Source organism: Oryctolagus cuniculus, chromosome 7 (genome assembly GCF_051225735.1).
Source record: "Oryctolagus cuniculus isolate XC-2025 breed Fujian yellow rabbit chromosome 7, ASM5122573v1, whole genome shotgun sequence".
NCBI classification, from domain to species: Eukaryota; Metazoa; Chordata; class Mammalia; order Lagomorpha; family Leporidae; genus Oryctolagus; species Oryctolagus cuniculus.
The window spans coordinates 121,419,225-121,432,812 of record NC_142873.1 but is presented as its reverse complement, the minus strand read 5'-3'; the positions used below and the strand labels follow the sequence as shown (position 1 = coordinate 121,432,812).

The 13,588-nt window shown below is 41.7% G+C and overlaps 1 protein-coding gene across 7 annotated transcripts in view; it reads left to right on the top strand.

Moving 5' to 3' along the window:
- The window catches only part of ZFYVE9 (zinc finger FYVE-type containing 9), a 213,141-nt gene that overhangs the window by 74,737 nt on the left and 124,816 nt on the right, over nucleotides 1-13,588 (top strand). For 5 of the 7 annotated variants that reach the window (XR_016211026.1, XM_051857767.3, XM_051857766.3 and 2 more), the window contains exons 3-4: nucleotides 5,605-5,710; nucleotides 9,627-11,734. Coding sequence is in view for 6 of the 7 variants with exons in the window: in XM_051857767.3 (XP_051713727.1) it covers nucleotides 5,641-5,710; nucleotides 9,627-11,734 (2,178 nt within the window). In the remaining variant the exon portion in view is untranslated. The remainder of the gene's footprint in view (nucleotides 1-5,604; nucleotides 5,711-9,626; nucleotides 11,735-13,588) is intronic. The other 2 variants (XM_089300650.1, XM_089300651.1) reach the window with 1 other exon arrangement.

Below are 13,588 nucleotides of genomic sequence, written 5' to 3'. Positions count from 1 at the left end.
ATAAATTTTATTTGAGAGGTTAAAAGATATTAGAGAGATTGCCTATTTACTGGTTTACTCCCCAGATGCTTGCAATAGCCAACACATTTAAATATTTTAAATTTATTTTTAATTTTTTTAAAATGCAGAGAGAGAGATGGACAGACATCTCTGATCTAGTTCACTCTCCAGATGCCTGTGATAGCTGGGACTGGGCCAGGCCAAAGCTACGGGCCAGGAACTCAGTCTTGTTTTTCCATGTAGGTAGGAGAGTTCCAACAATTTGAGCCATGACCTGCTGCCTCCCAGGGTGCACATTAGCAGGAAGTTGGAATTGGGAGCAGAGCTGGGGGTTAAACCAAAAAGTTTTGTATGGGGTGTCCTATATGATGTATTTACTACTAAGCCAGCCTCTCACCCCCTAATATTTTATATCTGATGATATGACATACCTAATGTATATTCCCAGAGGGTGCTGCTTGAACTTGGAGTCGGCATTGTGGTGCGGCAGCTTTAGACGCCACTTGCAATGCTGGCATTCCATATTGGGGTGCTGGTTCAAGTCTTGGCTGCTCTACTTCTAATCCAGATCCCTACTATTGCACTTGGGAAGGCAGTGGAGAGTGGCCCAGTGGTTGGACCCCTGGCACCAATGTGGGAAACCAGAATGGAGTTCCTGACTCCTGGCTTCAGCATGAACTAGTCTCAGTTTTTGTGGCTATTTGGGGAGTGAACCCCTGGAATGAAGATCTTTCACTTTTTTGCTCTGCCTTTCAAATAAATAAGCAAATCAATCAATTAATTCTAAGAAAAAAGAAATTTTCTATTTAAAAAAGTTTTCTCCAGAAACCTTTTATTTAAGGTATACAAACCATGCATTTCATAAATACAACTTTAGGAACATAGTGATTCTTCCCACCATACTCGCCTCCCCACCTTCTCTCCCACCCTTCTTTCTCCTTTCTCTCCTATTTCCATTTTTATTTTTTACTAAAATCTGTTTTCAATTAACTTTATACACAAAAGATTAACTCTGAACTGAGTAAAGAGGTCAAAAAATAGTATGAAAAAAACCTGTTCCTCAACATTTTTTATTTGTCTTTTGATTTTTTATTTTTTGGCCACAACAGCTGGAGCTGAACCGTTCTGGAGCCAGGAGCATACTTCAGATCTTTCTACGTGGGTGCAGAGCCCTAGGACTTGGGCCATCTTCTGCTGCTTTCCCAGGCCATAGCAGAAAGCTGGATTGGAAGTGGAACAGCCAGGACTTGAACTAGTGCCCATATGGGGTGTCAGCAGTGCAGGCAGTGGCTTTACCTGCTACGCCACACCGCTAGCCTCTCTCTTTTGATTTTTTCTGTGACCCACTGTTTATTCAGGAGCATGTTGTTCAGTCTCCGTGTGTTTGCATATGTTCTAGAGATTTCTGAGTTGTTGATTTCCAGTTTCATTACATTGTGGTCAGAGTAAATGCATGGTATGATTCCAGTTTTCGATACTAGCCTGAGGTCTATCCTAGAGAAAGTTCCATGCACTGGAGAGAAGAATGAATTCTACAACTGTAGGATGAAAAGTTCTGTAGATATCCATTAATTCCATTTGGTCTGTAGTGTTGATTAACTCCATTGTTTCCTTGCTGATTTTTTGTCTGGTTGATCTGTCCAATGCTGAAAGTGGGGTATCGAAGTCCCTCATTACACTTGTGTTGGAGTCTGTGTCTCCCTGTAGATCCATTAACGTTTCTTTTAAATAGCCAGGTGCCCTGTAATTAGGTGCATATACATTTATCATAGTCACATCTTCTTGTTTGATCCCTTAATCATTACATAGTGCCCTCCTGTGTCTCTTTTAACAGTTTTTATGTTAAAGTCTATTTTGTCTGATATTAGGATGGCTACACCAGCTCTTTTATGGTTTCTGTTAACATGGAGTATCTTTTTCCATCCTTTCACTTTCAGTCTACATGTATCTTTGTTGGTGAGATGTGTTTCTTGTAGGCAACAAAAGGTTTTGTTTTTTATTCCATTCAACCAGTCTGTCTCTTTTTAACTGGAGAGTTGAGGCCATTTACATTCAGGGTGACTGTTGATAAGTAAGGACTTTGCCCTGCCATTTTTCCATGAATATTCCTATTGTTTACTTTGGATTTCCTTTGTACTTTTACTGGGAGATTTTATGCCTTCACCTTCTTTCATAGTGATGACCATGTTTCTGTATGTAGCATGTCCTTAAGCATCTTTTGTAAGGCTAGATGAGTGGTTACAAATTCTTTCAATTTCATGTTTGTTAGGGAAGTTACTTATTTTATCTTCATTTATAATTGAGAGCTTTGCAGGGTGCAGTATTCTGGGTTGACAGGTTTTTTTTCTCTTAAGAATTGGAATATATCTTGCCATTCTCTCCTAGCCTGTAGGGTTTCAGATGAGAAGTCAGCTGTGAGTCTATTTGGAGATCTTCTGAAAGTAATCTGGCATTTTTCTGACGTACACATTTTAGAATATTTTCTTTATTTTTTACTGTGGAGAGTTTGACTACAATGTGTTGTGGTGAAGTTCTTTTCTGGTCATGTCTATTAGGAGGTCTATGTGCTTCCTGTACTTGGACGTCCTTTTCTTTCTCCAAATTAGGGAGACAGACACTAAGAAGGCCTTTTAATTTAATTTCACTAAGAAGGCCTTTTAATTCATTCTCTCTTTCCACATGTTCAGGAACTCCTAAGATCTTTATGTTGGCTCATTTGATAGTATCCCATATCTCTCCAACACTGTTTTTTAGTTTTCTATCTTCTTCTTCTTCTTCTTTTTTTTTTGATCTGACTGTAAAATTTCCAGATTTGTCTTCTAACTCAGATATTTTTTTCTGCCTCACGAAGTCTGTGGTTAAGGCTTTACGCTGCTGTTTTTATTTGTTCTATTGAATTCCTCATTTTCAATATTTCATTTTGATTTCTTTTTAAAATCTCAATTTTATGGAAGAAATTTTCATTCATGTCAGCTATTGATTTTTTTTAAAGACTTATTTATTTATTTGAAATTCAGAGTTACAGAGAGAGCGGAGAGGCAGAGAGGCAGAGAGAGAGAGAGAGACAGATGGGGGAGAGAGAGAGAGAGGGAGGGAAGTAGGTCTTCCATCCGCTGGTTCACTCACCAATTGGCCGCAACGGCCGGAGCTGCACCAATCCAAAGTCAGGAGCCAGGAACTTCTGGGTCTCCCACATAGGTATAGGGGCCCAAGGACTTGGGCCATCTTCTACTGCTTTCCCAGGCCATAGCAGAGAGCTGGATTTGAAGTGGAGCAGCTGGGTCTCAAACTGGCGCCTATATGGGATGCTGGTGTTTCAGGCCAGGACGTTAACCTGCTATGCCACAGCGCCAGCCCCTATTGATTTTTTTAATTGTGGATTTGTTTCTGATTACTTCAAAGTAATCCTGCAATCAGTTTTTTGAATTCCATTTCCAGCATTTCTTCAGTCTTCATTTTCACATTCTGGTATTAAGGTGTTGTGTTCCTTTGGAGGCGTCATGTTGTTTTCCTTATTCTTGTTTCTTGAATTGCTGCATTTATTTTTACGCATTTGTAGATATACTTCTTAGGGTTTTTTCCCCTGTGATGGCTTTTATCTTTGGACTATGCCTCTGTGGATTTGTGGAATGTTTGTACTTTCAGTGAATACCCTGAAGTGTGTGCTGGGTGTGGCCAGGGAGCTCTGTTCAGTAGTCCAGGGTGAGGGGAGTGTCCAAAATGATACCCAAGTTGGGCATGGTAAATCTCTCCTTTTTTTTTTTTTTTTTTTAATTCTTTAATCAGAGGGGAGGTTTGTGCTGCTCTGTTGTATTCTCATGCTCACTTCCTCTCCTCCAAGGAGACCATTGCCTGGTCACTAGTCTCAGTGGGCATAATACTCATTTGTGCTGCCACAAGACCCACACAGAGGATCTGTGCTGTCCTCGATGTGAGCATGGATCTCACAGCAGTGACCTTCATCAGGGAATCAGGGAGCCCTAAGCATGTAAGCCGCCCAAAGTGACTGCCCAAAGTCCCAGCCACACCCTGCACCCTCACATGGAGCCACATTGTTTTCACAGTCCCAGAATACAGGGCTCCCATAGTTCTGAGCACCCACTTTGTCAGTTTTCCCAGCCAGACACAGGTGTCTCCTCTCAGCTGGTTGCTGGGCATGGAGACACTGGTTGGTGCAGCTATTACGTATGTCCAAAATGGCACCTGCCCATTCTCGGCCAGTTACAGGACCCCAGTACTGGGTGGCCCCTTTCTTTTCCTCTAGGTTAGCAGGTATACTGTCTCCCACAGGGCTCCAAGCTGGAATCATGCCAGGCTCTCCCTGCAGCTTTATTGTCAGTGGCTTGGGCTGCTTCAGTCTGGCCTTACCTCATTCTCGCAGCTGGTTGCTGTGGTTCTCGGCTGCTGGGGTTCTGAGTTGTGTGCATCTGCGCCCTCCACATGGATTCACAGTGTTTCTCTGTTTTGCATGGAATTTCCTCTGCCATTTTCTTCCTAACTCTTCCCTGACCCTGAAATTGAACTCTCTCCACTTTTTTTTTTTTTTTTTTTTTAGCAGTCTTCCCCTAAACTATAGTAGTAAGTGCCTTTCCTATTCCTCCATCTTGGTCTCTCCTTGAAAAAAAATTCCTTAAGCTTGCTTTTCTAATAGAAATATAATTTTACCCTAAATAAAATTATTCTTTTCCCAATGTCTGAAATTTGTTTTACGAAGTGTGTCCTGTTGAAGTAATCAACAGGTCTGCCTTCTGTGTTTAGTTAAACTGTTGTGCCTTCATATCTGTGGAGGATTGGTTCCAGGGCCCTTGAAAATCCAAAATCCATGGGTGCTCAATTCCCTTTTATAAAATGGTTTAGTATTTGCAAATCTTTTTACATACTTCCTTATACTTAAATAATCTCTAAACTACTTATGATATCTAATACAATGTAAATAGTTGATATGTTTTATTTGTTTAGGGAAAAATGACAAGGAAAATGTACATGTTTACAGTTTTTTCCTCAAATATTTTTGGCCCACATTTCATTGAATCTGTGAATGCAGAACTCATAGATACCAAGGACTGATTGTATTTTGATGATTGTCAGCTTATAGGTTTCTAGCCTTTGTTAGCTTAGAGGTTGTACATCCAGTGTGATGGTGGGTTTTATAGTTCACCAGTTTGTAAATAGGTTTGTAAGATTTTATCCTTGGGGCCCGCGCTGTGGCTCACTTGGTTAATCCTCCGCCTGTGGCGCCGGCATCCCATATGGGTGCTGGGTTCTAGTCCTGGTTGCTCCTCTTCCAGTCCAGCTCTCTTTGGTAGCCTGGGATAGCAGTGGAGGATGGCCCAAGTGCTTGGGCCCTGCACCCGCATGGGAGACCAGGAGGAAGCACCTGACTCCTGGCTTCAGATTGGCGCAGCACCGGCTGTGGCAGCCATTTGGAGGGTGAACCAATGGAAAGAAGACCTTTCTGTCTCTTTCTCTTTCTCTCTCTCACTAACTCTTTCTCTCTCACTAACTCTGTCAAATAAAAAAAAAGATTTTATCTTTGTATACTTAAAATTTATAAATCACATTTTAATAATTCAAAGTGTAATACAAATCTGATCTACTTTTTAGGTTTAAAAAAGTCTCTTGAGTGGTGTTTCCTCACCGATGGAGAATTACTTCCAAGCAGAAGCTTACAACCTGGACAAGGTATTAGATGAATTTGAACAAAACGAAGGTGAGATTTAATGTTGGTGAATTTATTTGGGTTAAATTTATTTATTTATTTGAAAGGCAGAATGAAAGATAAGACACACACACACATACACACACATCTTCAATCTGCTGGTTCACTCCCCAAATGCCTGCCACAGCAGAATCTTGCCCAGGCCAAAGCCAGGAACCAAGAACTTACCCAGGTCTCCCATGTGTGTGGCAAGAACATAAATATACAGGCCATCATCTGCCTTTCCAGGCATATTAACGGGAAGCTGGATCATAAGTGGAGGGAGAAGAGCCCAGGCACTCCAAAATGGAATGTGGTCAAGTGGCAGCCTAACTTGCTGTACCACAGTGTTTACCCCTATATTTGGATTTACAATATAGAAAATGTGGGCTTATTAGAGGATGCTGTACTTAAAAAAATCAGATCTGATAACTTCATGATGATGATGATGATGATATATAATAAGAAGAAATAACATTTTTAATACTAGGTACCAAATACCTACATGGGATTATATCATTTAACCTTTAAAACAAATTCCATGACAGTGACCTTCTTATCTCCATTTTATACATGAGAATAAAGGATAGAAGTTTGGTAGCTTTCCCAAAGTTACATGTTTGACAAGTGTCAGGTTGGGTTGTAGGCAGCGTGATACTAAAGCCTGAGCCCTTCCTACCCTAATAAATCAATTTCTGGTAAAGAACAGCTTCAGATTGTGAGCTTGCATTTCCTGAACCAAGAAAAATAATTTGTTCCATATTGATTGCCCAGTAAAGTAATGATACATTTTAAACCTGATCTTAAGATTTATATTTTTTTAACTTAATGCCAGAATGATTAATTAAATTATACATTCTCAAACCTTGATATAGAAATGTCTGGTTAAGGTTCACTTCATCTAGGGAAGTTTTTACTCTAAATTGCCCTCTTAGTTTGATTTGAGTATATAAGCCATAATTAAATTTCCCTCACTTCCCTTCCCTTCACCTGTTTTATCTATTTCTAACAGGAAATGGCAGGTAGCAAGTTTACAAAGTAATGTATTTCCATCCAAAGTCCATGATTTGAGTAATGGACTTCACATTCCCACTATATGCAGTGATTTGGATTGTTCTTTGATAGCAACTGAGAAGAGATTAGCTTTGATTTTGTTGCTTCAGGTCTATGAAAGATGAGCTTTAAATAGAACATGGGGTCATGCAGATCACCTGGAATGCCTGCTCTTCTCAAATTTGATTGTATATGACCTACTGCTAACCCACATCCCTAAGCTCATTCCTGATTCATATAAATATGAAATATAACCTTTTAGAATTTGATCAGATTTAGGAGGTGTATTATCCTCTGAGGTTCAACCATTGGTACAGATATTTTTGTAACCCCCCTTTTTTTTATTTAGTCCTCTGTGTATCGGTCATTTGAGTCATGGGATGTCTTGATAAGTTTTACACCTAATTATGTGAATACTGTGCTTCTAGAATACTCTAATAAAACTGTTCATTGTTCATATCTCTGTGACTTCTTCAGATTCTAGTAGGGTTCTTTGTATGTAACTTTTTTTTTTTTTTTTTTTTTTTTTTTTGACAGGCAGAGTGGACAGTGAGAGAGACAGAGAGAAAGGTCTTCCTTTCCGTTGGTTCACCCCCTGCCCCCAGTGGCCGCCATGGCCGTGCTGATTTGAAGCCAGGAGCCAGGTGCCTCTCCTGGTCACCCAGGCGGGTGCAGGGCCCAAGGACCTGGGCCATCCTCCATTCACTCCCAGGCCACTTTTTCAGTACATTTTTTGAATCTGTGAAAATATTTTAGATAGAAAACATGGCATTTGCAAAATATAACTCCTTTAGAAGGAGGATTTCTGAAATCAACTTTGGTTGTAACTATGTGTTTTGTTTGAATTATTTTTTGAATAATTATAAGTACCAGTTATGTTAAAAGCTATCATCTCTAGCCAGGTACCTTAGAGAATATATTTTAAGTAAAATTATTTCTCATTTTGTGTTACTTTCTTTCTTTGAATGGCAAATATACTACAAATGGACTATGATGATAAATACTAAGTAAGTGATGTGATGCCCAGGTAATAGGTGGCTAAATAATGAAAATTCTAATACTTGATCATTCCTTTGGACTATTTTTTTAGAAGATTTTATTTATTTGAAAGGTAGAGTTACAGACAGTGAGAGGGAGAGACAGAAAGATCTTCCTCGTTGGTTTGCTCTCCAAATGGCCGCAACGGCTGGAGCTGTGCCGATCCAAAGCCAGGAGCCAGATGCTTCTTCCCAGTCTCCCACATGGGTGCAGGGGCAATCTTTTTTCTCCTTCCTTCCTTCCTTCCTTCCTTCCTTCCTTCCTTGTTTTTGTTTTTGTTTTTGTTTTTGTTTTTGTTTTTAGGGGCCATCTTCTACTGCTTTCTCAGGCCACAGCAGAGAGCTGGATTGGAAGAGGAGCAGCCGAGACTAGAACTGGCACCCCTATGGGATGCCGGTGCCATAGGCAGAGGATTAACCTACTGTGCCACGGCGCCTGTCCCCCTGTTGGACTATTAAGAAATGCTGTCTCATATTTTCAGGAAATAGGTTGAAAATATGATTTCCTTTTATTAAAAAAGTTAATCTGGGCCGGTGCCGCGGCTCACTAGGCTAATCCTCCGCCTAGCGGCGCCGACACACCGGGTTCTAGTCCCGGTTGGGGCGCCGGATTCTGTCCCGGTTGCCCCTCTTCCAGGGCAGCTCTCTGCTGTGGCCAGGGAGTGCAGTGGAGGATGGCCCAGGTGCTTGGGCCCTGCACCCCATGGGAGACCAGGAAAAGCACCTGGCTCCTGGCTCCTGCCATCGGATCAGCGCGGTGCGCCGGCCACGGCGCGCCAGCCGCGGCGGCCATTGGAGGGTGAACCAACGGCAAAGGAAGACCTTTCTCTCTGTCTCTCTCTCTCACTGTCCACTCTGCCTGTTAAAAAAAAAAAAAAAGTTTATTTGATTTATTTGATCGAGAAAGAGCATGCATTGAGCCAGCTGCTCATTTCATTCCCCAAATGCCTCCAAGGGCTGGAATTCAGCCAGGCTGAAACTCAAACCCAAGAAATCAATGTAGGTCTCCCACATGGATGGGCATTAGAAAGAAAGCTGGAGGGGCTGGCTCTGTGGCATAGCAGGTTAAGCCTCCACCTATGGTGCTGGCATCCCATATGGGTGCCAGTTCAAGTCCTGGCTGCTCTGCTTCTCATCCAGCTCTGTGCTAATGGCCTGGGAAAGCAGTGGAGGATGGCCCAAGTGCTTGGGCCCCTGCACCCACGTTGGGTACCTGGAAGAAGCCCCTGGCTCCTGGCTTCGGGTTGGCCCAGCTCTGACCTTTGTGGCCATTTGGGGAGTGAACCAGTAGATAGAAGACCTTTCTCTCTTTCTCTCTCTCTCTCTCTCCCCCTCTTGCTATCTGGAACTCTGGCTCTCAAATAATTAAATGAATAAATATTTTTTAAAAAAGGATAGATCTTGTACAGTTTTGAAAAATGAAGATACCTTGTAAGCCAATTCCCAATCATGATACAAGTTATAGAGCGTTCAGTTTCCACAGAAAATTCCTTCATTTTTCCTTACCACTCAATTACTATATTCTCTCCACTGTTCTGGATTATTTTCCCCTTCTTAGGTTATTCTCTGTTCTACACTGTGTATAGTCTAAGGGTATTTCCCCTCTCCTGGGTCCAACTATAGCTGGTGGGTCAGTTTAATTATATTACTAATTGAGGTAGAATTATTTTGTTTTTTGAAATGTTCTGAGATATTACCCATAAGCTCTTATTCCTAGCCAGAAATTAGAAACCTTCATATTCTAGAAATATTATATTTTCAGAGTGCAAAATGTTGATTAACTTAGTTCTAGTAGCTTTTCAGTTTTACCAACAAATTTACTGTAATTATCTTTTCAGATGAAACAGTTTCTCCTACCTTATTGGATACAAATTGGAATAAGAGTCTAGATCCCCCTTCTCAACGACCAGCATTTAACTCAGCATTGACCAGTGTGAATGAGCCTGCAGTTTCTAATGAGTCACAACCACAGCTGAAAGTCTTCTCCCAGGCTCATTCAGCTTCTCTGACTGCAGAGGGAGAGGATCATTGTGCTAATGGACAAGACTGCAATCTAAATCCAGAGATTGCCACAATGTGGATTGATGAAAATGCTGTTGCAGAAGATCAGTTAGTTAAGAGAAACTATAATAGAGATGATCTGTGCAGTGCTATTGAAGTGGGAGAGAAGTGTGGAAACCTAGCTTGTCTGCCAGATGAAAAAAATGTTCTTGTTGTAGCTGTCATGCATAACTGTGATAAAAGGACATTGCAAAGTGATTTGCAGGATTGTAATAATTATAATAGTCAATCCCTCATGGATGCTTTTAGCCATTCACTGGATAATGAAAACAGACAAACTGATCAGTTTACTTTTAGTGTGAATGGGTCCACTGAAAAAGATATGAACTCAGAGAAACAAATGGATCCATTGAATAGACCAAAAGCAGAGAGAGATTCTGTTAACCATCTATATACTACTTCATCTGATAGTCTAGCCAGTGTCTGTTCCTCTTCACAATTAAAGGTTGATGAAAATATAGGTAGAGACTCCTGCATGTCTGCAATTACAAGTTTAACAATTGATTCTGTAATCTCATCCCAGGGAACAGATGGGAGTCCTACTGTTAAAAAGCAAGAGGGCTGTAAACCAGAGGAGGACCTCAGTGGCAAAAACAGCTCTTCTAGGACAGATGTAGGGAGTAATAACTCCTTTCCCCACTTGAATGAGGGTGTTCTGACAAAAAAAGAGCCAGCCGAGGAGAGAACAACTGAAGAATCTCTCCTGTCTGGTTTACCTTTGCGTCTCAAACCAGACATGCCAAGTGGGTCTGGAAGGGATAATAACCATGAACAGTTTTCAGATTGCCTTGTGCCTGCTGAAGTTAGGGCTGATGAAAATGAAGGTTATAAACATGAAAAAATTCTTGGCACTACAGATTTCCTTCATGTGACAGAGCATTTCTCTGAATCTGAGGAGATGACTAATTGGAAATTGGCTAAACTAAATGAGATGAATGATAGCCAAGTAAATGAAGAAGATGGAAAGTTTCTGCAGACTTGTCAGCCTGAGGAGACTTGTGGTGGTGATAGTGCAGGAGAATGTGTTGGCATGGCAGACGCATGTCTAGACTTAAAAGGAACTTGTATGAATGAAAGTGAAGGATGTGATTTCTCCACTGTTGTAGATGCACCAGCAGCAAATTCTCTAACTAATGGTTGTGATTCCTATGGAATGCAGAGCCCAGTTGTTTCTTTTGTTCCAAAGACTTTACCCTCCAAAGAAGATTCAGTAACAGAAGAAAAAGAAATAGAGGAGAGCAAATCAGAATGCTACTCAAATATTTACGAACAAAGGGGAAATGAGGCCACGGAAGGAAGTGGATTACTTTTAAACAGTAGTGGTGACCTAATGAAGAAAAATTATTTGCATAATTTCTGTAGTCAAGTTCCATCAGTGCTTGGGCAATCTTCCCCTAAGATAGTAGCAAACCTGCAACCTATCAGTGTTCCTTTTGGTGGTGCAAGACCCAAGCAACCTTCTAATCTTAAACTTCAAATTCCAAAGCCATTATCCGACCATTTACAAAATGACCTTCCTGCAAACAGTGGAAATAATATTAAAAACAAAAATGATACTCTTGGGAAAGCAAAATTAGGGGAAAATTCAGCAACCAGTATATGCAACGCATCTTTGGGAAACATCTCTATTGGTGATACAAATGGAGAACATTCGGAAAGTTATGAGGCTGAGATCTCCAATAGACCGTGCCTTGCATTAGCTCCGGATAGTCCAGATAATGATCTCAGAGCTGGTCAGTTTGGAATTTCTTCCAGAAAGCCATTTACTACTCTGGGTGAAGTGGCTCCAGTTTGGGTACCGGATTCCCAGGCTCCAAATTGTATGAAATGTGAAGCCAGGTTTACATTTACCAAAAGGAGGCATCATTGCAGAGCATGTGGGAAGGTAAGTTGAATGCATCAGATAAGAAATCTGGCATGCCATTTCATAATGCTGAATTAGAGATTTAAAAAGGCAATATAAAGTGAATATGCTCTGGTTGAGATAACAAATAGTTTCAGAAAACCCAGTTTTACTAAATTTCTGTATAAAAATTGTCTTGCTGATTCTTAGATAGAGTATATGATTGTTTTTATTGTTGCCAAGACTTATGCTGAATCAGTTACCAGGAAGAGATGAGAATTGAGGAAGTGTTAACTTTGTGGTTTCTATATTGATAGATACTTGGTTAATAGAATAGTTTGAAATAAGGAAGTTACTCTTTCAGTTTAGGAAGTATTTGTGATTGACCTCATATTATTTAATTATTTTTTTCAAAGATTATTTATTTGAAAATCAGAATTATAGGCCAGAGCCGTGGCTCACTTGGCTAATCCTCCAACTGCAGCGCCAGGACCTGGGGTTCTAGTCTCTGCTGGGCTGCCGGGTACTAGTCCCAGTTGCTCCTCTCCCAGTCCAGCTCACTGCTGTGGCCCAGGATGGCCCAAGTGCTTGGGTCCCTGCACCCACATGGGAGACTGGGAGGAAGTACCCAGCTCCTGGCTTTGGATTGGCGCAGCGCCAGCCTTAGTGGCCATTAGGGGAGAGAACCAACGGAAGAAGACCTTTCTTTCTGTCTCTCACTGTCTATAACTCTCTCTCTGTCTCTCTCTCTCACTGTCTAACTCTGCCTGGCAAAAAAAAAAAAAAAAAAAAAAAAAAAAAAAAAAAAAGCCGGCGCCACGGCTCACTTGGCTAATCTTCCACCTGCAGCACCGGTACCCCGGGTTCTAGTCCCGGTTGGGGCATCGGATTTTGTCCCGGTTGCTCCTCTTCCAGTCCAGCTCTCTACTGTGGCCCGGGAAGGCAGTGGAGGATGACCTAAGTCCTTGGGCCCTGCACCCACATGGGAGACCAGGAAGAAGCACCTGGCTCCTGGCTTCGGATTGGCACAGCATGCCGGCCATAGCGGCCGTTTGGGAGGTGAACCAATGGAAGGAAGACCTTTCTCTCTCTCTCTCTCTCACTGTCTAACTCTACCTATCTCCCCCCCCCAAAAAAAAAATTCAGAATTATAGAGAGGGAGAGAGAGGCCACTGGTTCACTCCCCAGATGGCTGCAATGGCCAGGGCTAGGCCCGGCTGGAGCCAGGAACCAGGAGTCAGGAGCTTCATCTGGATCTCCTAATTGGATGACAGAAGCCCAGACTCTTGGGCCATCTTCCGCTGCTTTTCCCAGGCCAATAGCAGGGAGCTGGATTGGAAGTGAAGCAGCCAGAACATGAACTTGGGCCCAAATGGGATGCCAGCATCGCAGGCTGTGGCTTTAACTGCTGTGCCACAATGCCAACCCCATATTATTTAATTCTTAAGAAACTGAATAGTACATGTAGAATCTCTGTAGGATTTTGCTTCTGTACTATTCTGGGGCATTGTAGACACATACACACAAGTTTTGGTATTTTCCCCAATATAACTTTGGTACAGAGTTGTTCCTTATGATAAGAACAATTGATATTCCTTAGCTCTCTCCAAATTCTTTTAACTAGTAATATAACTCACTAGTTTTTTTTTTTTTTTAAGATTTGTTTATTTTATTTGAAAGGCAGAGTTATAGAGAGGCAGAGGCAGAGAGAGAGAGGTCTTTTATCTGCTGCTTCATTCCTCAAATGGCTGCAACAGCTGGAGCTGGGCTGATCTGAAGCCAGGAGCCAGGAGTTTCTCCAGGTCTCCCATGCAGGTGCAAGGACCCAAGAACTTGGGCTGTCTTCTACTGCTTTCCCAGGTCATAGCAGAGCCGGATCAGAAGTAGAGCAGCCAG